General features: G+C 48.5%; 2 protein-coding genes and 1 long non-coding RNA gene across 3 annotated transcripts in view; all 3 read left to right on the top strand.

Moving 5' to 3' along the window:
• Positions 1-27180, top strand: part of LOC146199943 (uncharacterized) — a 49946-nt gene that overhangs the window by 12363 nt on the left and 10403 nt on the right. The window contains exon 3 of the long non-coding RNA XR_014704782.1: positions 19709-19781. This is a non-coding gene — a long non-coding RNA (uncharacterized LOC146199943). The remainder of the gene's footprint in view (positions 1-19708; positions 19782-27180) is intronic.
• Positions 20923-22709, top strand: LOC146199946 (THAP domain-containing protein 11-like). The gene is made up of 5 exons (XM_084595886.1): positions 20923-21431; positions 21491-21598; positions 21683-21754; positions 22446-22627; positions 22695-22709. The coding sequence occupies exons 1-5, from the start codon at positions 21128-21130 to the stop codon at positions 22707-22709; spliced, it is 681 nt and encodes a 226-aa protein (XP_084452012.1). The 5' UTR covers positions 20923-21127.
• Positions 22624-25195, top strand: LOC146199945 (uncharacterized). Its single transcript, XM_084595306.1, has one exon. It carries the CDS (start codon positions 22772-22774, stop codon positions 23558-23560), a length of 789 nt encoding a protein of 262 aa, XP_084451432.1. The 5' UTR covers positions 22624-22771; the 3' UTR covers positions 23561-25195.

Here is a 27180-nt window from a genome sequence, read left to right as displayed (position 1 = left end):
GTCCTCTAGGTATCGTGAGAGTCTGGTCTGGTAACGTGTTCCATCAGCTTCTCAACGCAGGATGTGAGAGAAATGGAACGGAGGTTGGCCAATGTTGGTGGTTCGCCCGGCTTGGGGATGAGGACTAGATTGGCGCATTTCCACTCCTGAGGGAAGGTACCGGTTGCCCAACATTCTCAAAAATAGTCGGTAAGGGCATGAATAGATGCGTCGTCTAGATTCCTAAGCATTTTACTTGAAACGTGGTCAGGGCCGGTCGCCGAAGTTGTCTTGAGGCGACTGAGTTGTGCTCGGACCTCCGCAAAAGTGATTTTAGCGTCTAGACAGAGAATGTTGGCGCCCTTGATAGTAGGGTTGTTGGTTGCTGGTTCGGGGCGGATGTAAGCATTTATAAGCTTTTGTTTGAGCTCGTTAGACGTGCCAAGGAACTGGTGGAAGATTCGCTCGAGCTGTTGGCGTGTTTGGAGTTTGCCTCCAGCTGGGTCGATTAAGTGTCGAAGGAGGTTCCACGTGTTACGAGCGTTTGGAGTCTTGTTCATCTGGTCACAGCGGCTGTATCAGCTCTGTCGAGTGAGCTCTATTGCATAGTTCTCGATGTTCGTATGTGCGCGCGCCAGTCTACGTCGGGTATCGCGGTCCCATTTCCGAGTGGCAAGTGGAGCTTCGAGCGATTACAGCATGCCAGGCTGACGGTAAAACTAACAAAATGTGACATAGGCTTTAAGGTTATCTTTTTTCTCGGGCACAAGATAGGGATGGGCCGCATCACGACGAAAGAAAATATACTGGGGAAAATACAGGCAGTCCAGACACCAAGTACTGCGAAAGAAGTACAGTCGTTTCTTGGTTTAACTGGGCACTACAGGGAGTTTATTGCCGATTATGCTCATTAAGCCTATCCACTTGTAGAACTCACAGGGAAGGGTGTCAGTAATAAGCTGAAATGGACAGATGAACACGAAAACACCTTCGTAACTTTAAAACAACATACCGCAAAGCCGCCTGTTCTGCTTGCTCTGAACATGGACAAAGAGTTTGTTCTTCACACTGACGCGTCCGACAGAGCATTGGGAGCAGTACTCTTGAAATAAGTGAATCACAAAGTACATACAGTATTATTTGGTGGTAACGGATTAACGGCTTGTGAACGCAAGTACTCCACCATTGAAAAGGAATGTTTGGCTGTGGTATGGGCAGGGAAGAAATTTCATATTTATCTTTACGGCAGACACTATTGAATTCAAACTGATCCTCAGCCGTTCAAATATCTAACCAAAGCCGAAATGAAAAATAGCGAAGCCATAAGGTGGAGCCTAGCCTTGCAAGAGTACGGATTTCATGTGGAGTACATTAAAGGCAGAGACAACATTGGCGCTGATTTCATGAGTAGAGCAAAACAGGCTTAGTTAGATTACGTTTTTTGTGGGCTTGGTTCTCGGCTTGTTGATGTGTGTTTATACAATGAAATGTCTTGTGGTTGTTAGTGTGTAAAATAAAAACACTGTACGGACAATGACACTGTTGTGATAATGTTTAATGAAGACAATTCTGGTTTGTTGTATCAGTGGGTTGGTAGTGTTGTGACATTGTTCAATGAAGACAATCTTGGTGTGTGGTGTCAGTGGTGTGCTTCGGGCGCGTTCAAGACAACTGAGGTGGATCCAGACTGGCCGGAGATATTCGGTTTGCTGGAAGTTGTAATGGCAGCGAAACTCTAAGCGGTTTCAAGGGAAAACTCTTGAGAGAGGGGGGTCCTTGTCACATGTAAGAGGCCAAATGCAGAGGCGTTTTGAGAAAGCAAAGAAGATGACGATGGCAAAAAGTATGATGTGGACCAACGAAGGATTAAGAAGATGATGAAGTAGTCGGTGACATGATAAGCGCTGATTGGTGAACAAAAGACGACGAAGACGACGATAAGGCTAACGTGCATCAACGCGGAGGTTTTAAAAAGGCATGATATGGAGAAGCAAGGGTGTGGGGGGGGGGAGAGCCAGAGAAGCGGAGGCTCCGGGAGGTGAGGGACGCCTTGGCTGCAAGGGAGCAACGCAGGCTGCTGTACCGTTGGTCTCATGTTCTACGGCACTGCACTGCAGACTCCCTCCTGTTCTCGAACCGGTTCCGGGAATTGAGCGACTACTCAGCCACCTGCTGCATCCAGGGGGCACCTCTAAAGCTCGTACCACCGTCCACCTGCATCGCCCAGGAGGTTCACTTCAACGCCGCCACGAACGCCAACGTTACTTCAGCCTACGCTTCAACGGGAGGTCGTCTGTTTCGGCCAACAAGACTAGCTAATTGCAAGTCGAACGTAACCTCGACGTCGACGCTATTGCCTGGACCCACGAAATGCGTCAAGCGCTTCGAACTGTAAGCTCAAAAATTTAAACGCTGTCTCTTTGTGCGGAGCATCGCGTTTATAATTGCTCTTTGTAGGTTGTGTTAGTTTTTGATATTTTGTTAGCGTGTTAGCGTCTGTGTGTGTGTATCAAATGTGCAATCGTATGGGTGCAGCGGGCGTCTAGTTCATGCTTTTGGCCTGAGCGTTCTCCGGAGTTCCGTGGCAATCGCACACTAAAAGGAACACATCGCCACTCTAATTCTTTTGTTGTAGATTGACGAATTTGTAGCGATTTTATGCATGTTTGGCATGTCGGCTCAATCTATGACTATTCGTCCCGTCCACTAGCGAATGGCTGGCTAGAAATAAGACGAAGTGTTCTTCAAGGCACTGATTCCAAAGGTGCTGCAACATCACTCAAGAATAAGTCGAAGGGAACAAAAATGATCACAGTGAAAATTGATAACTTCGTTATATTTATTCCATAAATAGCATGATAACAAGCAAAAACATCACAGAAAAGCAAAAACACTTGCCTGAGCAGAACAATAAAATTTTCCAAAAAGTGAAATGATTTAAGTAGAAAGCAAGATGGATGGGAGGAAATATTTCATCTGCAGTGAACTATGCGAGGATATTACGAAGACGAGGGTGAACTAGGCGAGAATATCACGAAGACGAGGATAGGAACGACGAAGTGCAGCTGCGCTGCTCGAGCTCGCTTGTGGAGGCCTAGACTGGCTGTGTTCTTGTGTGGTTCGCCATGCAACTTCGAGAGGGCTATTATCCCTGTTAAAGCACAGTAAAACCCCCCTTTCACTTGGTGGAGGTGAGCATTTCCTGCCGCCCTGGAGCTCGCAGCCGCACACTCCCGACACCAACCATGACCGACGCTACCACCCCTAGTCCAACCGGCCCCTCATCCCCTGTTCTGCGCTGAAGCTTTGCGCCAGCGCGATCCTACTATCTTCAGCGAAACTGGCGACCATGGCGTGGAAGACTGGCTGGCCACATATGAGCGAGTCAGTATTCACAACCACTGTGACAACAACCAAAAATTCAATTACGTCATTTTCTACCTAACGGATGTTGCAAACCTATTGTTCCGCAACCACGAGGCCGATATCGCACAGTGGTCTACTTTCAAGACTAGTTTTGCCGATATCTTCAGCCGGCCTGCAGTCCGCAAGCTGCGCGCTGAGCAACGCCTGCGCGGCCGTGCACAGCTTCCTGGCGAGAACTTTACCAGCTATATTGAAGATATCGTAGACCTGTGCAAGCGCGTGGACGCTTCAATGTCAGAGAGCACCAAGATTGATCACATTACGCAAGGCATTGATGACGACGCTTTCCAGATGCTTCTGGCTAGAAATCCAGTCACCGTCGTCGACGTTATCAACGCATGCCACAACTTTGACGAATAACGCAAGCGCCGTAACATCACTCGCTCTTCGCTCTCCCACCCGGCGCCGCTTGCAGCTTTAACACCTGACGCAGACCAGTCGACCTTGCTGCTACAAATAAAGCAGTTCGTTCGAGAAGTTGCCCGTCAACTATGACTAGTTCACCAACGTCCTGACGCTCCCACTCCTTTAGTGCCAAAGTTTCAGCAAGTCATCCGCGAACAAATTGCGGAAGCACTACCCACGCTTTCTGAAGGTTCTTCTGTTGCTCCTTTGACATACGTCGGAGCACCAGTCCGGTATAGTCAACCTGCTGTTCCAGCCCCTTTGACCTACGCAGCTGTGGCTGCGCGGCCACCGCCTGAGCCATCACCACCCATGCAGCCTGTCCTACGCCCTGCACCGCTTCCTCATACGGCTCCGCTTCATCCTCCCACTCCGCGCTATTACAACCCTTGGCCTACTTCGGACAATCGCCCAATTTGCTACTACTGTGGTTTCGCTGGACATGTGGCCCTTCGATGTCGTCGTCGAATGGCCGCGCCTCCCGAGCCTGCGTCTTCTGATTACTCCCCACAGCTGCTTCGTTCTGCCCACTCTCCGCCTGCGTATGCCACAGAACAGCGTTCGTATACAACCCATCGTTCTCCTTCTCCATGTCGCCGGTCACTGTCACCAATACGCCGGCGACCACCACCTGCTGACGAGGGAAACTAAGCTCCGCGGTTCCTGAGGCAAGTGCTCTGCGAAAAACTCAAGGCCTCATATTTTTCCCACGAACGTTATAATGATCTCTATCGATGGTCTGTCCGTATATGAGCTGGGCGATACGGGTGCTGCAGTATCAGTGATTCATGAGCGACTCTGCCGATGATTACGAAAAGTTACGACGTCCGCTCCGCACTGCCAGTGAAGAGAGGATTGCAACTTTAGCAGCATGTACAGCGCGTGTCGTCATTGAAGGTCTTTCGTACAGTGTCGAGTTCGTAGTTTGGTCGTCTTGTTCCCACGACGTGATCCTCGGATGGGACTTCTTGTCTAAAAATAACGCCGTAATCGATTGCGCCCGAGCTGAAGTAAAATTTTCTGCATTGTGCGACGCACTGCTCGACGACAACCATTCAGTGAGTCCTCAAAAGCTCACCATCGCTGAAGATGTCGACGTAGCACCAGAAGCTTGTGCCCTTGTGCCTCCTTCGTCTCCTGCCGGGTCAGCCGTTAGTGTTTTATTTACGCCGTCTGCATCCTTCAGCCACCGCAAGCACCTGCCGCTGCCGTCTGCGGTTCACGATGTTCATGGTGGTTTCACGAAGCTACTCATCTACAATCCGTCTCCGCGCCCGAATACTCTGCTACGTAGAAAATCTCCTGGTTCTATTGAACCAGCCCACCTTCTCTCTGTCCTGGACGCCTCCGAGACCTACCGTAGTAACTACATCAATGCTCTGCAGTCCGATCCAACACCTGATTCGTTGCCAGACGACTTCTGCCGAACCGCCATCGATGACGCTTTTTCTTCCACCTACCGGACGCAGCTTGTGGCCCTTTTACAGACGTTTCGCTTCGCCTTCGACGCCGCCCACACACATCTCGGCCGCACTGCCACAGTCGCGCATCACATTCAGACCGGCTCTAACGCGCCTTTTCGACAGCGCCCCTATCGTGTGTCAGCGGCAGAGCGTCGCGTGATCAATGAGTAAGTTGAGGACATGCTACAACGTGGTGTAATCCGTCCGTCTCAAAGCCCCTGGTCTTCACCAGTGGTGCTAGTAAAAAGCAAAGATGGTTTGTTTCGCTTTTGTGTCGAGAACCGGCGCCTCAAAATTACCCACAAGGACAATTACCCCCTGCCGCGTATAGACGACGCTCTTGATTGCCTCCAAGGTGCCGAGTACTTTTCGTCTCTTGATTTACGTTCCGGTTACTGGCAAGTGCCAATGGCCGCCTGTGACAGAGAGAAGACTGCATTTGTGACACCGGATGGCCTCTATGAATTTAATATGATGCCCTTCGGTCTGTACAATGCGCCCGCCACATTCGATAGGATGATGGATAACATCTTGCGGAAGTTCAAGGGGGACATCTGCCTCTGCTACTTGGACGACATTGTTGTCTTTTCCACCGACTTCGCTACGCACCTAGAGCGCTCGCGGCAAGTTTAGGTTTGCGTTACTGACGCCGGCCTGCAACTGAATCTCAAGAAGTGTCACTTCGGTGCCAGGGAGTTGGCCATTTTGGGGCACATCGTCTCTAAGAAAGGTGTTCGTCCTGATCCGGCCAAGCTGCGCGCAATGGCGGAGTTTCCTAAGCCGGTCTCGCTCAAGCAACTTCGAAGCTTCATAGGTCTATGCTCCTATTTCCGGCGTTTCGTGCAGAATTTTGCTTCTATAATTGCACCCCTGACGAAACAACTCGGAGGAAACAGTGACTTAATTGCGTGGTCGGTTGAGTGCGACGAAGCGTTCAACGCATTGTGCCGTCTTTTGACTTCACCACCAATCCTTCGCCACTACGACCCGACAGCACCCACCGAGGTTTATACTAATGCGAGTGGCGTTGGCCTCGGAGCTGTCTTGGCACAACGGAAAAACGGCTTTCACGAATACGTCGTCGCGTACGCGAGTCGTGTTCTCACTAAAACTGAATGCAACTACTTTACGGTCGCCAGTTCGACGTCGTCATGGACCAGCACACGTTATGCTGGCTGTCCTCTCTTAAAGACACGTCAGGCCGAGTCGCACGATGGGCTCTCGGCCTTCAGGAATTTGACATCCGCGTTATATATCGCTCTGTCCGTAAGCACATGAACACCGACGCTCTGTCTCGTTCTCCCCTCTCCAACGAACCTGCTTGCTGCCCGGCGGCTGATCCCGCCCTCTCCTCTCTAACCATCGCTGACATGCCAGCGGAGCAGCGCAAAGACCCGTGGCTCGCATCTCTTATCGACATCGTGTCCACTACTCCTAACGCTCCTGCGCTTTCTCGGACTTTACGCCGTCAAGCACCGCACTTTGTCCTAAGAGACGGTCTTCTCTACCGCCGCAATTATATGCCTGATGGTCGGGTGTTGTCAAGACGTTTCAAAGAATTTCTCAACGCTACTATTGGCGCGGCATGTACGGTTATATTCGCAAATACGTCCGCTCCTGCATCTCCTGTCAGCGCCGGAAGTCATCCACACCTCGTGCTTCTGGCCCCTTACAACCAGTTCCATGCCCGGCCCGCCCTTTTGACCGCGTTGGAGTTGACCTTTGCGGGCCACTTCTCGGCACGGTTTCTGGGAATCGGTGGATTATCGTCGGCATCGACCACCTCACCCGGTATGCCGATACCGCCGCTTTACCCGCCGCTACAGCCCGTGAAGTTGCCCTGTTCTTGCTACATCATTTTGTTCTTCGCCACGGCGCGCCGCGAGAGCTGCTGAGTAACCGAGTACGCGTCTTCCTTTCCAACGTCGTTTGAGCTCTACTGGCCGAATGTCGCATCATACATCGGACCACCACAGCCTATTACCCTCAAACAAACGGGCTGACTAAGCGCTTCAGTCGTACTCTCGGAAATATGCTGACGATGTACGTTGCCGCCGATCAGACTAACTAGGACGCTGTTCTCCCTTTCGTGACGTACGCTTGCAACACCGCCACGCAGTCAACCACTGGATTTTGGCCCTTTCTTCCTCCTTTATGGGCGTGAGGCGTCGTCCACGATGGACACTATTTTACCATATCGTGCCGACTCCTCCGAGTGCACTCCCCTTTCAGACGCTGCCAAACATACGGAGGAATGTCACCAATTGGCCCGGAGTTTTACAGCGGAATCTCAAGGCCGCCAAAAACATCACCACGACAAAGATCAGACTCGACACGTTTTTCCTGCAGGATCCCTTGTTTGGCCCTGGGTTCCTGGCACCCCACCGGGATTGTAATCAAAATTTCGAACCGAGTACCACGGCCCCTACCGCATTATCCGCCACCTCTCCTGTGAATTACATCGTGGAGCCACTCACTCCCTCTTCGGACATGCGTCATCGCGGCCGCAAAACTGTGCACGTGAGCCGCCTCAAAACATACTACGACCCGCTCCTTTTGCCCTCACCATAGGTCGCCAGGATGGCTCCTCTTCGCTCCGGGAGATATTGTAGTGAACGGTGCGAGGATATTACGAAGACGAGGATGAACTAGGCGAGGATATCACAAAGACGAGGATAATAACGACGAAGTGCCGCTGCACTTCTCGAGCTCGCTTGTGGAGGCCTAGACTGGCTGTGTTCTTGTGTGGTTCTCCGTGCAACTTTGAGAGGGCTATTATCGCTGTTAAAGCACAGTAAAACCCCCTTTCATATCAAAGAACGCAACAACATTCTTTGTTACATCTTGCGACATAAAGCGTTATCTGGAATTTTATCAAGTGCTTGATCTGTTGCACCATTCTCCGTATCTATACCTGCATGGCATGAATGGCAGCAGGGGACAGACCTCCCTCTGTAGCATGAGCAGAATAGACTGCTAAATTCAGTCGGTATCGACGGACTGACTGCTGATGTTCGAAACCCACCGCCGGACACCCACCGGAAAAAATGGGTACAAGCGTCCCCCGGCCTGGCGCTCGGCTTTTCTAGGGGTGTGCGTTTGTTAGAAGCTCCGCAAACCCCGCTGCGCTCACCTCTTTCGCATTGGCCCCAAATCCAGTTTCAAACATCGCAGCCTGCAAAGGCGGTTCAGTTTGTCTTGCAAAGGTACTTCCTTTGAGCGTCACCTGAAGTGCTCCCTTTGAGCCTCAGCTGCAGCAGTCGTAAAAAAAAGAGCCACAAAATGGGCGTTTGCCGCGCGAGGCGGACTTATTGTTGTCCGATGGCGGAACGGATCACTGCCACAACGACGCAACTATTTGAGCCGTGACTCCTTTTCCCAAGCATTTAACCCCGGAAGAGCCGAGCACCAGGCCGGAGGAAAGCTTGTATTCATTGAAAAACCGGTGGGTAACCGGCGGCACCAGAGATTGAACCCGGCACCTCCCGAATGCGAGGCGGATGCTCTACCACAAGGCCACCGCTTCGGTGTCAAGAAGAGTTTAGCTGGCCAACAAGTATCCCCTGGGCTTACATGGGATCGCCCAGGCCGAGCCCCTTCCCAGGAGCTAAGTCTCACAAAATGGCGGACACCCACGCCGGGACCGCTCTTGTCCCAGTTTACGTCTGGTCATCGTCGAGCTGAAAACTAATCCTGCAGCTCTCCCAGCGCGCGTGGCGGACTTGTCAACTACTGCCACCGCGTTGGTCGTGTTGTGGGTCGCACCCACGTGCTCGAGCAGGCGGGATCGCAACACCCGTGGTGCACTCCCATGACGTGCACCCCTCCTTCGCGCCTCCGACTTTCGTAACTCTCTTCGTGCTGAGCTCCACGCGAGAGCCCGATTCTACCAAATTTTGTTAAGCGTCTTGGATTGGACGCCGGCCCCGTTGCAAAACTCTTTTGGGACCTACCGCCTACGTACCGGAAGCGCGAGTGGAGGCTTCATCCTCCACCCCTCTGGTCTCACAGCGGTACTACTGACAGACACTCAAAGGGTGCTTGCACCAGTTCTGCTTTCGTTTCGTCTTCACTCTCTTAGCCTGCTGAGACGCCTGCAGGCCTGAGTGTTTCCCGGAACGTCCCTGGCGTACGCCGGAGGGGGAGTGAAGACAGTCTCTAACAGCGCCCCCATGCCTCCTCGTGGGCTGGGTTACACAGGGTTGCCCCTACCCCTGATTAGTCAGCGGGGATTCCCCTGCGGCGTCCTTACATAGAGACTTAGCCGGCACAGCTCATCCCTGGACTGCACCGGCGGGTGAACAGACTCTTATTTCCCGCTACGAGGAGTGGTCACCTCCAACTCCAGCGGCTTCCACCTTGGATTACAGGGAGTTGGGAGCTCCCCAGCCTTATCCCTAGTCCCGTTTATCAATAGGGTACATCATCGGTAAAGGCTGTCATTTTCGGTGGGTCCCACCGTAGCACAGTTCCTAAGCCCGAGAATCTATCCCACTTTAGTGAGATAGACTTCCTCAGAGTGCACAAGGCTCCGAGGTTCCAGTCGGCCGTCTGAGCATTCACCGGCGTGGCCTCTCTCGATTACAGGAGCGCGCCATTGCTCCCAGCCTTATTCCTTAGAGCTTCATCGCCAATGGTTGCACCCCTCTCGGTTACAGGAGGACGCAGCCCCTCCCAGTGACCAACCAAAAGTCAATCCACCCATCATCGGAAAAACTGAATTAGTTTGCTCGATGACAAATTAATGCCACCAGGCTGACCTGTCCCTCTTCATCAGGTCACAGCTGAGTCCTCTCCGCTTCCGCGGAGGGCTCTCGGGTGTCTGCTCACCCGTGTTGTAGTCCCGCTCCAGCCACCCAGAGGCTTGGATTTACGGGCCCTCGCCAGACATGAGCCTGGCTATGGGAGGAGACTTATGCAATACAACTCCGTCCCGTACATCAGCAGTCAGTCAACAGTATCGACAGACTGACTGCTGATGTAATGTCATGTGCGCGATATTACAAACGTTCATAGTCATTTAATAATGATAATCCATTACGGTACATGAGCCGCTAGGAGCGCCAAGTATTTAATCATGTAATTCAGTTCCGGTTAATAGCCTTGTTGATCTAAGAATTGTAATATGACTTCCGCCAGCCCCCATTCCGCAAAAACACAATTTAATCATAGCATGTTTTAAAACTATTTATTCACGATTTCATGTAGGGAGGGTTCGCGCACTTTGCTTAGGAACAAAAGTGTAGTAAATTAAGGAATCATATGAATACCATCTGCAAAACAACTTAGCGGACTGCAGAACCTAACCTTGGTGGCTGCATGCTGTGAATGCATTTGAATACTATTTGCCTGAAAGCTAGTGTCAGAAATGCCATGGAATGGCTTCTAAATGTTTGTTAAAATACAAAAATTCGGAACCCTGTTTAGTTTGAAAGGTCATTGTAATCAATCATAGCCAAGTTTTTTTACGTGACACAGCATCGGGAGATTGGGGTACAATTTGGTCTATCTTCGGCGTCATTTTAAACGGTATATTGAGTATCAGAAAAACCGAATGCAAACTTTTCCAATGTAGTCAGTTTTCAGAAACGGCACAGCCGATATTGCCGCGAAACCTTCAAAACAGTATTTGTTGCTTTTTAACAGCCGCCGGCATACAGGCTTATCACTCTGATTCTGGAGCGCGTATCAGTTCCGTAATCTTTGTTTGTTTATGCTCGATGTCGCGAGTCACACCTTTATCAGTTTTGTTGTAGCACAAGATGCACCGAGATCTGTCTCGAAGGTTCCGGCCACTCGGGTGTCTTTCCACAATGTTCCAGCCCGTGCTGGTAGCTGTTTGCGACGTTATCTAGATTGTTCTGTGCAGCCTTTAAATTGAGCGTTGCCGAGTGTGACGGGTATTCTTTGTTCGACGATCGACGAGCACGTTTGTTTCTATCGCCGCCGCCGAGTTGCTTAGTTCTTTTGCGGGCGCAAGTCAGCCCAAATAAAGAGTTCCTTTAGTGCAATTATCGACCCCTTCATTTGTGTCGTTGACCTCGTCACCACTACGTGACATCTGGTGGAGGTGCTGCCTTTGATCCTTCAAGCGAAGACCCAAGCCGTGTTCCTGTCGCCCTGGAAGACCATCCTACAGGTCACCGAGCCAGCCGCCGACTTCAAGGCCTACAACCCGAACACGGTCTGCTGCCTGACCCCACTCGATCTCGGAAGACATCGACGCTCACAATGGCCCAGCCTACAGCCCCGGTTGTTTTCGTTCAACCCCGAGAACCCCCCTGCTTCCATGGACGACCGGATGAAGATGCAGAAGACTGGGTGGACCTTTTCGACCGTGTGGCAGAATTCAATGGCTGGAACGACGCCACGAAACTCAGGCAAGTCTACTTCGTTCTTTAAGGACATGCCCGAGTTTGGTTCGAAAATCATGAGGCAGCTATGAAGGATTGGGACATTTTCAAGGAAGCGTTTTTGACTGCCTTTTCAAGCGTCGTCCGAAATGAAAGAGCCCAGGACCTCCTTCAGTCAAGACTTCAACTTCCTAACGAGCCTGTGCTGGCGTACGTTGAAGAGATGAAGCGCCTCTTTCGCCGCGCTGACCCTGACATGACTGAAGGTGAGAGAGTCAAATTTTTAATGCGAGGCGTCAAAGAATCGCTTTTTGCAAATCTTGCCCGAAATCCGCCCAAAACAGTGGCGGAATTTGAAACGGAAGCGTCTGCCATCGAGAAGACGTTGTACACCCGGATGCGCCACTACGAGCGACCACTCCAGGCAGACTACTCAATCCACTACCCCAGCGCATCTACAAGCGGAGAGAACCTTCGGGACCTCATCCGGGAGATCGTGCGAGAGGAGCTCCGCCGACTGATGCCATCATCGCAACAACCGCAGGTGGCGACGCTCGCGGACGTCGTCCGTGAAGAAGTCCAGCAGGCGCTGGGCGTTCCTCAAGCGACGGCTGCGACTGTTCCAGCACACGAGGCAACAGCGATGAACTACGCTGGTGCATTACGTCGCCCTCCGCCCCGACGTAATGACTTTCCGAGCCCTCGCCGCAACCGTCCTGTTCCTGAAAACCGCCCCTTGGCCCCCGCCCGCCAAGCCTACCAACGACCCCCAAACCCCAGGAAGTGCGACGCCTGGAGGACTGCAAACAACCGGCCATTATGCTTCCACTGCGGTGAGGCCGGCCACATTCTGCGGCACTGCCCGTACCGACGAATCGGTCTCCGCGGATTTGCAGTCGACGCTCCACGACCACGCTCAGGTGAACGACCACAAGAAATTGACAACTATCTGCGTAGCGGTGAGATTGCGCCACCAAGCCGTCGGTTCAGATCTCCATCGCGGTACAGGGCCCGCTTTGCGTCGCCAGGCCGTACATATGATGAGAGTATGCGCGGAAGGTCCCCAAGCCCGCGCAGGGGAAACTAAACAGAGCAACCTTTGGAGGTGAGGTTGCTCAACGGCGAAAAGACGAACATCCTCCGCCGCCGATGACCACTAACGACGACGCAGCCATTTCACCGCCGCTCCACACGACGTCATCGACATCACAACCATACTGCAAGCAGACCACGCCGCCCAGCGCAGTAACTACGGTATGCCCCGGCCATGACCTGAAGAAACGACGGAGCCGAGATCGGACACTAAGGCCCACGTGCAATGCGAGGACGCGAACAAGTGACCTTGAAGTTGATATCGACGGTCGCAGAGTCACTGCCCTAGTAGACACCGGAGCTGACTATTCAGTCATCAGCGGACCGTTAGCCTCTCAGCTCAGAAAAGTTACCACCGCTTGGGATGGCCCGCTGATTCGCACCGCAGGTGGCAACCTGATTACTCCTTCGGGACGATGCACTGCAAGAATAACCGTAAATGGACGTACTTACCCCACCAGCTTTGTGGTCTTGCAGCAGTGCTCCCGCGACGTGATTTTAGGCATGGACTTCCTAAATGAACATAGGGCTATCATCGACCTGCGATCCAAGCTCATCAAGCTCTCTGCAGACAAAGCCATTCCTGCTACGACGACGTCGATGCAACACATCGCTCTAAACGTCCTCGATGAAGAATTGACCGTCCCGCCGCGATCAAGCATCGCAGTCTGCGTAGGTAGCGCAAACATCGAAACCGCTGAAGGCATCGTCGAAGGAAATATCCAATTGCTCTTAGAACGAGGTGTCGGCATCGCAAGAGGCATCGCTAAATTCCGGAGAGGTCAAGCTCAGGTGCTGGTAACAAACTTCACCGAAGAATACCGGCATCTCAACAAGGGCACGACGATCGCTTTTCTCAACGAATTAGCCGACCTCAAAGATGTATTCGCCCTCCACGACCAAACGCTGGAAGACGCACCGGACCAATTCCGTCAGTCCAAATTTGACATCAACCCGGCATTGACCCACAGCAGGAAAGACCAGATTCTTAGTCTTCTTCGAAGCTACGGGGAGTGCTTCTCATCGTCATCGAAGGTACGACAAACACCACTGGCCAAGCACCGCATAATAACGGACGAACACACCCGACCTCTGCGCCAAAGCCCTTATCGTGTATCGCCGCGAGAACGCCAGGCCATTCGCGATCAAGTTGAAGAAATGCTACGTGATGACATAATCCAGCCCTCGAACAGCCCCTGGGCGGCACCGGTCGTTTTGATCAAGAAGAAAGACAGCACACTTCGCTTCTACGTTGATTACCGCCGCTTGAATAGCATAACGAAAAAGGATGTCTACCCGCTTCCCCGCATCGACGACACTCTCGACCGGCTCTGCAATGCAAGGTACTTCTCATCGATGGACCTGAAGAGCATATCCGCTCTGAAGAGCATATCAGGTCGACGAAAGAGATCGCGAAAAGACCGCATTCATCACACCGGACGGCCTTTATGAGTTCAAGGTGATGCCATTTGGCCTCTGCTCCGCACCAGCCACGTTTCAACGAGTAATGGACACAGTCCTGGCAGGCTTGAAGTGGCAAATTTGTTTGGTATATTTGGACGACGTTGTTGTCTTCTCGTCAAACTTTGAAGACCACCTAAAACGACTACAGACAGTGCTGGAAGCCATCAAGTCATCGGGACTAACGCTAAAAGCAGAAAAGTGTCACTTCGCCTACGAAGAACTCCGGTTCCTAGGACACATCGTTAGCAAGGACGGTATTCGCCCAGACCCGGAGAAAACAGCTGCAATCGCACAATTCCCACCGCCTGCCGACAAGAAAGCTGTGCGCCAATTCCTTGGGCTGTGCGCTTATTATCGACGATTTGTCAGAAACTTTTCGCGGATCGTCGAACCGTTGATGCAGCTTACAAAGGCTGACGTACCTTTTAAATGGGAAGCGCCGCAAGAAGAAGCCTTCGACGAACTTAAGCGCCGCCTGCAATGCCCTCCTGTACTTGGCCACTTTGATGAAAACGCCGAGACCGAAATTCACACCGACGCGAGCAGTGTGGGCCTAGGAGCCGTTCTTGTCCAGAAGAGTGCCGGACAGGAGAAAGTAATCGCCTACGCTAGCAGATCCCTCACAAAAGCCGAAGTCAATTACTCGACGACCGAGAAGGAGTGCCTTGCAATCATCTGGGCCACTTCTAAGTTTCGTCCATACCTATACGGCCGACCATTCAAGGTGGTAAGCGACCATCACGCGCTTTGCTGGCTGGCTAATTTGAAAGATCCTTCCGGCCGCCTTGCCAGATGAAGCCTACGACTTCAAGAATTTGACATGACTGTAGTCTATAAGTCGGGCCGGAAGCATTCCGACGCAGACTGCTTATCCCGCGCTCCGGTCGATGCTCCCCCGAAGGACGATGACGACGACGCCTTTTTGGGACCGGTAAGCGCCAGCAGTTTCGCAGAACAACAGCGATCAGACCCTGAGCTGAAAGCGCTAGCCGATTACTTGGAAGGAAAGACCGCTTCCCCTCCTGGTGTGTTCAGGCGACATTTATCATCCTTCACGTTAAACAATGGCCTCCTCGTGAAGAAGAACTTCGCACCTAACAAGACCGCGCAGCTTCTCGTAGTGCCTAACACCCTTCGGCAAGAAATTCTGCAGGCATTGCACGATGAGCCCACAGCAGGCCACCTCGGATTTGCGCGCACATTGCGTCGAATCCAGGAGAAGTATTACTGGCCGCGACTGCCTGCCGAAGTTGCCCACTACGTAAAGACGTGTCGTGAGTGCCAACGACGCAAGACGCCGCCGAACAGACCAGCAGGACTACTAAACCCGATTCCGCCCCCAATCGTGCCCTTTCAACAAATTGGGATGGATCTCCTCGGCCCCTTTCCATCTTCGTCTATGGGTAACAAGTGGATCATCGTGGCCACTGACTACCTTACCCGTTACGCCGAAGCAAGAGCACTACCAAATGGTACCGCGGCAGAAGTCGCCAAATTTTTTGTCGAACAAATTCTCTTGCGACACGGCGCCCCAGAAGTGCTCATCACGGACAGGGGAACGGCGTTTACGGCAGAGTTGACGCAAGCCATCCTGGAATACAGTCACACAAGCCATCGACGAACAACTGCGTACCATCCCCAGACCAATGGCCTTACGGAGCGCCTGAACAAAACGATCGCGGACATGATCGCTATGTACGTCGACGCTGAACACAAGACCTGGGACGCCATCTTGCCGTACGTGATCTTCGCGTATAACACGGCAGTCCAGGAGACGACCAGAGCGACCCCGTTTAAGCTTGTGTACGGCAGGGAGCCCACGACGACGCTCGACGCAATGCTGCCGCACGTAACCAGCGAAGACAACCTTGACGTCGCCGCCTACCTGCAGCGTGCAGAGGAAGCCCGACGACTCGCACGGCTGCGTATTAAAGACCAACAGCGCACCGACAGCCGACGATACAATTTACGACGACGCCACACAGAGTACAATCCAGGAGACCAAGTGTGGGTTTGGACACCAATTCGCCGTCGCGGATTAAGTGAAAAGTTGTTGCGTCGATACTTTGGGCCATACAAAATCCTTCGCCGCGTCGGCCCACTGGACTATGAAGTCATTCCCGACGGAATGTCAGCATCACAACGGCGACGCGCACGCCCAGAAATTGTACATGTTGTACGACTGAAGCCATATTACGCGCGTTAAAGAATGTGTGGTGTTTAAAACTTGCAGTGCTTATGTTTAAGTTGCTTTGTTTTGGAACATCGAGGCGATGTTTTTTTTTTAAGGGGGGAGTAATGCCGCGAAACCTTCAAAACAGTATTTGTTGCTTTTTAACAGCCGCCGGCATACAGGCTTATCACTCTGATTCTGGAGCGCGTATCAGTTCCGTAATCTTTGTTTGTTTATGCTCGATGTCGCGAGTCACACCTTTATCAGTTTTGTTGTAGCACAAGATGCACCGAGATCTGTCTCGAAGGTTCCGGCCACTCGGGTGTCTTTCCACAATGTTCCAGCCCGTGCTGGTAGCTGTTTGCGACGTTATCTAGATTGTTCTGTGCAGCCTTTAAATTGAGCGTTGCCGAGTGTGACGGGTATTCTTTGTTCGACGATCGACGAGCACGTTTGTTTCTATCGCCGCCGCCGAGTTGCTTAGTTCTTTTGCGGGCGCAAGTCAGCCCAAATAAAGAGTTCCTTTAGTGCAATTATCGACCCCTTCATTTGTGTCGTTGACCTCGTCACCACTACGTGACAATATCAGGAGGACACAATGAACTGGTCCAATATAGCCGGTTAGAAACGGAACGGATGGTATCGGGAGAACACGATACAAGTTTTTTCAGTGTCCCCAATTTTAAATATGTTTCTTCCGATATCGAGACGACGCAAGAAATACTAGCGCGATGTTGTCATTTTCTTAGGAAAATATCCCGACATCGAAAAACAGAAGATAATCTGGTAAAATGTTGCCGATTTCTAAATATCGCTAGTCCAATGCCGGAAGGACACATGAAAAACTGGCCCAATGTTGCCAGTATTTACAAGCGACTATTAAAATATCGGAGGAATAGATTGATTGATTGGTTAAAACTTTATTTTCCACCGATTTAGGAGGCTCCCCATTCACCGCTCCTTGCACACAGGCCTTAGGAACGGGGGCTGGAACCTCCACGACTAAGGACTGGCGAATATACATTGGTTATTCGCGGCCTCACCCGCCAGGCGGACGGCTCTTTGCTGGTCAGCGGGGACGTTGCTTCGCAGCAGGCTCACCCATGCTTCTCTATATTTAATGTGGCCCGTAGCGCCCGGAGACTTAGGGCATTCCCAAAATATATGGTCGAGGTTTCCTCTCGCTATCTGGGTGTAAAACAACCAGACAGGATTTGGGAAATTTCCGGCTTGTAATCGCCGCAAGGCTATGGCCTCTTTATTATTTAAGCCAGAATTTTATGGCGGCATCAGACGTCTTCCTAATATATAATTTTCGATTATATCTATACAGTTTTGCACACGTTCGTTCATCTCCTGGCAGTCGGGCGGCTCCGTGTTTGCCCGGACGTAGAGATCTCGGGCTAAATCATGGGCCGCCTCATTGCCGGGGACGAACATGTGTGCTGGGACCCAAATTAGCAAACGGAAAGTTGGTTCAATGTTGCCAGTATTTAAAAACGGCCGTAACAACATTGGGAGAACACGTGGAGCTTGGTCCACCATTGGATGTGTTGTGTACTGGCCAAACTTATGCTGGGAAATTTCAGCAATGCTGGACCGCTTTAGGACAGCCGTTTGCCAATATATTTCCAGTATCGGACCATTGTCTTGTGCTGCCTGTAAAATTGAGCGTGCTTTGGCCTAAATGGGGGTAGCTTCTCGAGTGTCGCACAGTTCTACCCTGTTATGCTTGGTGAGCTTCATGGCACACTGCACGGATGCGGCCTTAGCCTCAACTATTTTTAGCGCATCTTCACCGCCAATTCTCTCTTCAGGCCAGGTGACACGACAGACCTCAGTGGCTTCAAATCAGTGACGAGCAAGGATAATAGCTAAGTCCACTTTACGGAAGCCAGGCCATCTAGATAATACTTATCGAGAATCGCGTAGCATCAGATTTTAAACCATAGTTCCCTTGCACATGAGGCAGATGATCTACAAATACGACATAGCTTCTGCTTGCTGCAGTGCTTAACCTATGAAAAAAGCAAGCGGCCAGAGTGCTCTCCTTGAGATGTTCTTAAGTGGTAAAGCAGGAAAATGTATGCATTCTCACAAACTTCCGCCTTCATTCGCATTTCAATTATATCCGTGTATTGCGCTTCGCGCTGAAAAGACCAAGATTTCACTGACACTTTCATGTTTTTTTTCGTTATTATTATTATGTATTTGTATTTAGGTTTCACTCTCAAGGCTAGAGGCATTACAGAGGGGAGTAGAGGTTGCAAAACGTTACAACAGAAAAAAAAAAGAAAATAACGCATACATGTCAGTCAACTACATATGCAGTGTTAGCTACGACAGTATGGAAATTATCAATGACTTCAATGCTGGCAATCGGTGCGGGTAGGTAGTTCCAGTCTTTGGGAGACGAGGACTGAACGACACGCAGTATGTTTTTGTTCTGAACAGAGAGATCCCAACCCTGTGACCATGATGCATTCGAGGAGAGATGTACGAAGATGGGGGACTGAGTACGGTATACAATTTTGGCCAAGTGTGAAATGTTTTGTGAAAAAAAAAAGAAAATAAATGCGCGAAAATTTATGACGAGAAGCCTATCAAGGGAGGTTTAAAATGCACTTCATTGCTGATATATTAGCGGTACGTTAATATTTGTGCAGGATGAAACGAACGGAGTTATTCTGAACCACTTTACGGGCGTGGCTCAATATGGGTACCAGATGGACAAAGCGTATACCAGTTTACTACGGACAAGTGGTTTGCACAATATGGGTCTAAGAGAACTAGGGGCAGAAGAAAATTACGACGAAAAGCATGCGATTAGTATATTGAATTATCGTATTAATGGGAAGTGGCCAAGTGAGACCGGAAGAGATGTCAACTCCTAGCTAACGGTAGAGACTGACGGACACGAGAACTGTATTACTTTGAATGTAGAGTCTTGAAAATGATGAAATCCTAGATACACGAAAAATTTACATTTAGAGGTACTAAAATCCATTTTCCACCAATTACAACAGTTAAAGGTAGCATCTATGTTGCGTTGCAAGTTGTCGGAACTGTTAGTTTCACGAAAGGCAACACAATAATCAGCAAACAAATGATCTCATGGAATGCACAGGTCATTATTATATTTGAGGAATATAAAGGACCGAGCATGAACCGTGATATTCGGCATATTTCCAAAGCACTAAATACTCTGGTAAAAGTAGTAATAAGATTAGTTATAGAAGTAACATCATAATGGTTGTAGCGAGCGTCTCAGTAGCACATGGCTTATGAACCATGATCTCTTGATCCTATAATAAAGATAAAATATTGATGCTTCCAACGGTTCACTTTTACAGGGCTGCAAGTAGTGCGAAGGAGCAATGCCCCCAAAATCCGGGGACACATGAGAACTACAGTTGCGTTGGTCAAGTATGTAATTGATTTCAAGAGAGAGATGTGCTGGTCAAAGTACATGAATCTTCACATACTCTTTTACACCCCTATATATTCGTTTGTAAATAATATAAGCAACAATTTGACATTTGCAGTTAATAAAAACTTCGCCACATTTTTTCTCACCAATTTTCGCAGGCTAAAGGTCTAAGTACACGATTCAGTTATTTAAATTTATCATGAAGCGAGAAGCATGATATTGACGCAGAAGTAACTTTAGAGCCAACAAAAGTGATTACCACTTCAGGTCATAGATGCCTACAGAATGTCAAGGGATGCACAACTACACAGTCGGCCTGAAACACAAACGAGCGGTCAGTTAGTGCACATAGTTTCAGTAGTTGTTTCACTTCAACTTTATCATATTGGGATGGTAACCTGTAAATGTGGCCGGCAGAAAACATGTATTGGGTGGCAAACAGAATATTGAATTATAATTCTAAACAAATATTCACCACAAAATTGCTACAGGCATGCATGGGAATGTGATATCATTTGTGTGGAGGTGTCAGTACTTGAGCGTTGTATTTGGCTTCTTATGAATGTTAGCAAGGAATAAATACAGGAAATATTCTCAGCAAATCGGTTCATAAATGTTTTAATGCCATCAGTTTGATGATCAGTTACGCAAATCATGCTTACAAAATGTGCGTTGGCTATTGGAGGGAGAATTATGCTCTTTCAAAAAAGTTGTGTTTGTGAATTACCTACCCGTGCAGCTTACATGGGAAGTTGTTAAAAGGAGATAATAGAAGTCATTCAACATTTACTAGATACCATGATGGGTACGTTAATCTCAAAAAGCTAGTCTTGCTTGTTTGGCAGAGCTTTTCAAGGTACTGCAGTGGGAAGCGGGCGCTGCAAGCAGTACTGACGGATATATTTTGCCATTTCATATTTACGCTGACAATGCTTTGCTAGGAAAAGCAGGCTACAAATTGAATATACAAAGCACGACGTAAGCAATGAATTAGACCAAGCGTAAGATTGTATACGAAAAAAGTTATTATGGAGCGTCGGTAAGATGCAGCAGGTCACCATGTCATGCCAGGAGATAACATTTGTAATGCACCATTTCGGAAATCGCAGCGCCGCGAAAAAAGCTAGCGGGCGCGCGACGCATTATGGGAAAAGTGAGCGAACGCCGACCGACCGCCCGTCTTTCCTGCCTCCTGCGTTCGCATAGCTGCGGTGTGTGTGTGTACGTGCTTCGATTGCTTTAAGATTTCGTGTATTTTTTGGTGGTGGGCGGTTGCAGGTGCGTTATATAAAGTGTTACGTGCCTGTGGGTTACTTAGTGGCCGCTGCCACTACTGCGCGCGATGTCGTCGAAGTGCCGAGGCGGTGGTCAGACTTGTTGTGTGCCTGGCTGCGACAACAACACGCTGAAAGACAAGAACGTTTCATTTCACGCGTTCCCTGCAAATGAAAAAGAAAAAAAGGAGTGGGTGAGAAGAATCAACCGCCAGGGAAGTGCTGGTCGCTTCTCTTTGTGGCAACCTTCTAAGCACCACCGGATCTGCGGAGCTCACTTCAACGCAAGTGGACGCCGTGGCTATATGGACCGGTTGCCGACAATTTTCCCTCATAAAGTCATCAGTCAACTATCTCCTTCCTTTAATACCGGTAAATATATATATTCAGGCGGTTATCGCATATTATCATTACTGCCAAATCTCTTCCAGTCGCGAAACGCAAGAAGACGAGCTCCCAAACTGCCTCTGCCAGCCCTGTGCTCGTCCTGAACGAGTTGGAGATCGGCTACGTAGTTGACGTGCCCCAATGCGATCAACGTAAGAGACGCTTTAACTGTGCCATCTTTTTTCTGAGGCTTCGATTTTGTGTGTTCGCATTTTCATCAAAGCGTTTGTACGCAGAGAGCGACGTAGTTTCCCAGGAGCCCACCCAGCTGACCTTCGGTGCACCGGCTTCGTCTCGCACGGAAACAGGTTAGTGATGGTTCAAAATTCTCACTTTCTCCATTCCACTATGAAAACTTATTTTTCGCATTTAACGGACCCCTATCGCGCCCACTCATTGTGAGGTCCACGGGTGCTGTGGCGACCGGTATATTAATAAATGGACCAAACTTTTTTCCCGCGAAGCCAGTTTTTCGCAAGCTTTTGCAGCTAGCCATGGGAAGTCTACATGTTATGAGTTGCATAACCTCATGTATTCTGTGACATGTCATCAGTGATTTGTACCGTGCATGTGTTATTACTTCAGCGAGTTTTCTGATAAACGCGGTACCTCTTCCACCAGTGCACGCATTGTGAAACTTACCCATTTCATTTCTTTCACCGCGACATTATTCCCTTCACCACAGCTTGTAAAAATGACACAAAAGTCAGGCTATCCAAATGCATATACAGTGTAGATTTGGCTGATGTGCTGGGTGCATGAAACCTATGGTTCCATGCTGGTTGGTAAGCTGCTTGCACAGGTGGATCAGTGGAGTGAAAGAGAGTTGGGCTCTATGGCTTTGTCATCCTAGTTCTTTGTTGTCTGTATATCAGTGTAAGCTGAGAGCAAGGGTTCAGAACACACATTGTGGGCTGAAGTGACTATTTCAAGCCCTGAAATCTGTATTAAAGCACGGCCTAACTGTTCGCAAATCAATAAACAGTTTTTATTTTCTAGGTGCCGAGCATTCATACTCCATGGGGCCTCCAGACACAGCATCTGCTGCCGCACTAAGGAAAGTCAACCACCTTCTCGAAGTATGTGGAAAACTGGAGCATGAAAATAACTTGCTTCGAAAAGAGAAATCTGTGCTCCCGAAAACGGTTGAGGATCTGGAGGCTCAGTTGCACCATGTGAAAGTTGAGGCGCTTAAAGAGAAGCTAAAAACAAAAAACCTTGTCTCAAAAGTTCACGGTTTTGTTTCAGATCAAAAGCGACTAGTGTTTTATACAGGGTTTAACTCCTTTGAAAAATTTGATGCGTTTCTGGAACATGTTGAAGGCATGTACCAGACACTGAAAACAGGTGCTGGCAGGCCACCAGCACTGAAAATGAAAGAACAGGTCATTGCAGTGCTTTGCAGGCTCCGGGTTGGGTTACTGGAGCAGGATTTGGCATATCGCCTGAAAGTGTCTGTGTCAACCGTGAGTGCAATGTTCACATTTTGGGTAAATTTTTTGTTTGAAATGTTAATCCAGATACCAATGTGGCCATCCCGTAACACAGTGGACATGTTCATGCCAGACAATTTTAAAGAATTGTACCCATCGACACGCATTGTACTGGACTGCACAGAAATTTTTATCGAGAACCCGTCTGATTACAGTACGCAAAGCGACACTTTCAGCTCGTACAAAGGACACAACACTGCAAAAGGACTCATTGGCATCACTCCAAACGGCTTCGTTTCTTTCGTGTCAAATCTTGCACCTGGGAGACTTTCCGATCGAGAAATCACGAGACACAGTGGCCTCTATGAGTTGCTCGAGGAAGGGGACAGCGTAATGGCGGATAGAGGATTCCTCATTGAAGATGACCTCCGTCAGCTTGGAGTCGAATTAAACATGCCACCTATGTTGAATGGCCGCTCGCAGTTGTCACTGGCAGATGAGATAGCAACACGGCAGATAGCGAGTTTGCGAATTCATGTTGAGCGTGTCATCAGGGAAGTTAAAAACTTCAGAATACTCCGTGCTGTCTTTCCTAATGTTATGGCAGAGAAGCTGAACAAGATATGGAAAATTTGTTGTTATCTCAATAATTTCATGCATGAGCCCATTCTAAACCGATGAGCGATGGTAGTGTTCTTAATGTTTTGTATGTTATGCATGATCTACTGTAATGCAGGGGTGCTCAAACTCTTTAGCCTTCTCATTTGAAGACCAAATCATTTCGCTAAAATGCAGTCGGCTTCTAACATGTTTCATTTGTGTTCTGGCCAGCTTTGGTCACGGAGCCTGTCTTGAAAATATTTGTTTTATGGGGGATTAACGTCCGAAAGCGACTCAGGCTATGAGAGACGCCGTAGTGAAGGGCTCAGGAAATTTCGATCACCTGAGGTTCTTTAACGTGCACTGACATCGCACTGTACACTGGCCTCTAAAATTTTGCCTCCATCGAAATTCGACCGCTGTGGCTGAGGCTTGAAAAGGTGCTGGCCGACATATGTAAAAGGGGTATGCAAGCTGCGCAGCACATGAACAAGTACTTAAATTCTGTTATGACTGACTGTATAGTGAGATAGCTGTAAGCAGCTACAGCATTAGTCCCAAAATAACTGGCTAAAGTGGATGAAGACATGCATGAACATAGGTGCTTGGGGATTCTAGGAACTGTTCCAAGAACCCCTAGAGTTCCCCAAAATGCAGTTTGAGAATCCCTGCTGCAGTGCAAGGCATCGAACTTGCACTGAATTACACTATTTCATGTACAGCAGACTAGAGGAGCCTTTCTTTCTCTGCTGAAGTAAATCTGAAGTCAATGTACAGGCTATATAGAGCTGCAACGCCTTATTTCTCTGTCGGTGTTGTGCAAATGATTTGAGCATAGATTGTGGCAGTACTATATCCAAGTCATGACTGGAAACGAAATCACCAGTCTCATTGCTGATCTACACAGACAAGATGGAAAGTTGGTGTTTGCAGCCATTGTCTTTTCTACGACAGATTGTCTTTCCTAACTTTTTGGAATGAAATCTGTAAAGTGAATTTCACTTTGTCATTTTTACATGTGTTAGTGATGTACTCATTTTAAAAAAAAGTGATATGTATTGTATATATGTGTACTGTATATGTAAAAAATTTGTACATGTATGCGAGTATTTCATGGCACTGAAATTTGAAAGCTTTATTACCAACTCTCATGTAATGTCTTGCATGGAATCCTTCAGAAAGAACTTATATCAGCTACAATACCCGAGATGCGACAGATTTGAGCTTGTCGTCAAAGAAGTGCGAGCTCAGTGCTACTCGAAACTTGTGCATTAACCCCTCAAAGCAGAGATTAAGTATGCTGAATCTGCACCTTGGGCACTGTCTATGACGGCACATTGATTTACTGTAAAGCATAAGCCTTCATTGGTTCACTTCACATATGTTACAAGTCGTACCGAGTGCAAGAGTATCTACAATACGGACAACACACTTGTCACTTTGCAAAGATTTTGCTTGCAACTTTCATTGCGGTTTCCTTACAGAGACCAATGTGAAGTATGTAGCTGCCCATGTGCTTGTGACTGTAGCTGTGTTCCTAGTGACTGGAAGGTGGGCAAGGTGGTTCCCCTGCACAAGTCTGGGGACAAACATTCTCCTAATAACTACCGACCCATTTCACTTACTAGCATCCCATGTAAGATCATGGAACATGTCATCTGCTCTCATCTCGCCAATTTTCTTGAATCAAATTCGTTCTTCAGTCATTCCCACCACGGGTTTCGTAAAGCATTCTCATGCGAGACTCAGCTTCTATGCTTGTCACAAGACCTTCATTTCATTCTTGACCGGGGTTCCATAGCAGGCTGTATATTCCTCGATTTCTCCAAAGCTTTCGATAAAGTTTCTCACCAATTACTACTTTTCAAATTAAGTAACCTCAAACTCGACCCTAGCATCGTTTCGTGGCTTGAGTCTTTCCTCACTAACCGTTCTCAATACGTGACAGCAAATAAATGGAACTCTCGTTCCTCTCCAGTGGGCGCAGGCATTCCCCAGGGCTCCGTACCAGGGCCCCTACTTTTTCTAATTTATATTAATGATTTGCCTAACACCATTGCTTCTTCTGTGTGTCTCTTTGCTGACGATTGTGTAATTTACCGTGAAATTAACAGTGACTCTGACATTTCTGTTCTTCAGTCTGATATTAACCAAGTTTCAGAGTGGTGTAAATTATGGCACATGAAGCTTAACATTAACAAGTGCAAACATATGCGTAGTTCTCGTCGTAACAATGAAGTAGCTAATTACAACCTCAATAATACTCCTCTTGAAACTGTGTCTTCGTATAGATACCTTGGTGTGCACATAACTTCTAATCTTTCTTGGAATCTGCATGTGGAATCTATTACTAACAATGCTAACCGCATGTTGGGGTACCTGCGCCGAAACTTTAACCTTTCTTTTAGTTCAATAAAACTGCTTCTTTATAAAACCCTTGTTCGTCCCCTGGCCTTGCATCTCTAGAATCTGAAATCGAATCTGTTCAAAACCGCGCGTCACGTTTTATACTTTCCAACTATAACCGTAACTCCAGTGTTACCGTTATGAAAACAACATTATCATTGCCACCGCTTTCACTACGCAGAAATATTTCCCGCTTATGTCTATTTCACAAAATCTATTACCACAATCCTGCCCTTAAGAGCCGGCTACTAACTACCCCCACATATGTTTCAGGTCGCATTGATCATCTTCACAAAGTAGGTGTTCCGTCATGTCGTACTAAACACACCTCTTGTTCTTTCGTTCCAAACACTTCTGTCAGTTGGAACCACCTTCCTAGGCACATTGCTGATATTACGGACCCAAATTCTTTTAAGACTGCCGTATGTAATCTATATTTATAAATGGTAGTCAAATGTTTTTGTTCGTTTTCGGTGACATTGTTGACTGTCGGAAATGATTTTTTTTTGTCTCACCTGCTTTTCTCTTTTTTTTTCCGCCAATACTTTTTTTTTTTTGATCACTTTTCGCCGTGTTATTGTTTCTCCTATGATGCTTTATGCTGCACTGTACCCTGTACCAATGTATCTTTCCCACTCCCCTCTTTAATGCCTTCGGGCCCTGAGGGTATATGAATAAATAAATAAATAAATAAAAGGCTTTCTTACAAAGAAAGGCTCTTGTATTGCACAGCTCACTTAAACATCTTGTGCCAATATATTTTAAGAGCATAACACAAAAGCATGCTAAGCAATGCATCTCTATGTATAAGCACGTTGCAGAAAAATTTTTTTAATACAGTCTTGTTCAAACATAAGTGTAACGAAATAAATAACTTCAATTATCAAAATCTCAAGCAACTCCGTTGGTGTGAAAAAATGAACAAAACATTGCAATGCGTGACATTATGCAAGAGGTATTTGTGTTCTTAACAATTAGTAGTTAGGCTTTCCTACTAGCCTCACTACGGTGCTGAGCTCTGGTTTGGTTTGAGAGGTTATTGGGTTATGCCATGATCATTCTTTTTGGTGCTTTGAATTCCCTACAATTAGATGGTGGGTCAATGAAATTGGTTCAAAAGTGTAGTGGAGTCCATTAATCACAGAAGAGGATGCACAGCTAAATGACAGTTTGGAGAACAAGAGTGCATGCATCTTCCAGGATACTGCTTCCATTTTGAATGTAAAATTTTAGATGCAGCACCTACCGAGCACTCGCTTGTAATTTGGCTACTTTTATGCGCACATGGGAGTTTT

Source organism: Amblyomma maculatum, chromosome 2 (assembly GCF_055883805.1).
Source record: "Amblyomma maculatum isolate TAMU_Amacu chromosome 2, ASM5588380v1, whole genome shotgun sequence".
In the NCBI taxonomy this organism is placed as follows: domain Eukaryota; kingdom Metazoa; phylum Arthropoda; class Arachnida; order Ixodida; family Ixodidae; genus Amblyomma; species Amblyomma maculatum.
This window is presented reverse-complemented; position numbering and strand designations above follow the sequence as displayed.

What these genes read in the sequence shown, in the direction of transcription:
- LOC146199945 (XM_084595306.1), top strand. Translation starts at nt 22,772, where the DNA reads ATGTACCAGACACTGAAAACAGGTGCTGGCAGGCCACCAGCACTGAAA.
- LOC146199946 (XM_084595886.1), top strand. Translation starts at nt 21,128, where the DNA reads ATGTCGTCGAAGTGCCGAGGCGGTGGTCAGACTTGTTGTGTGCCTGGC. An exon ending in ATCTCCTTCCTTTAATACCG is followed by an intron (nt 21,432 to 21,490) that starts GTAAATATATAT and finishes AATCTCTTCCAG; the next exon opens with TCGCGAAACGCAAGAAGACG. An exon ending in TTCGTCTCGCACGGAAACAG is followed by an intron (nt 21,755 to 22,445) that starts GTTAGTGATGGT and finishes TTTATTTTCTAG; the next exon opens with GTGCCGAGCATTCATACTCC.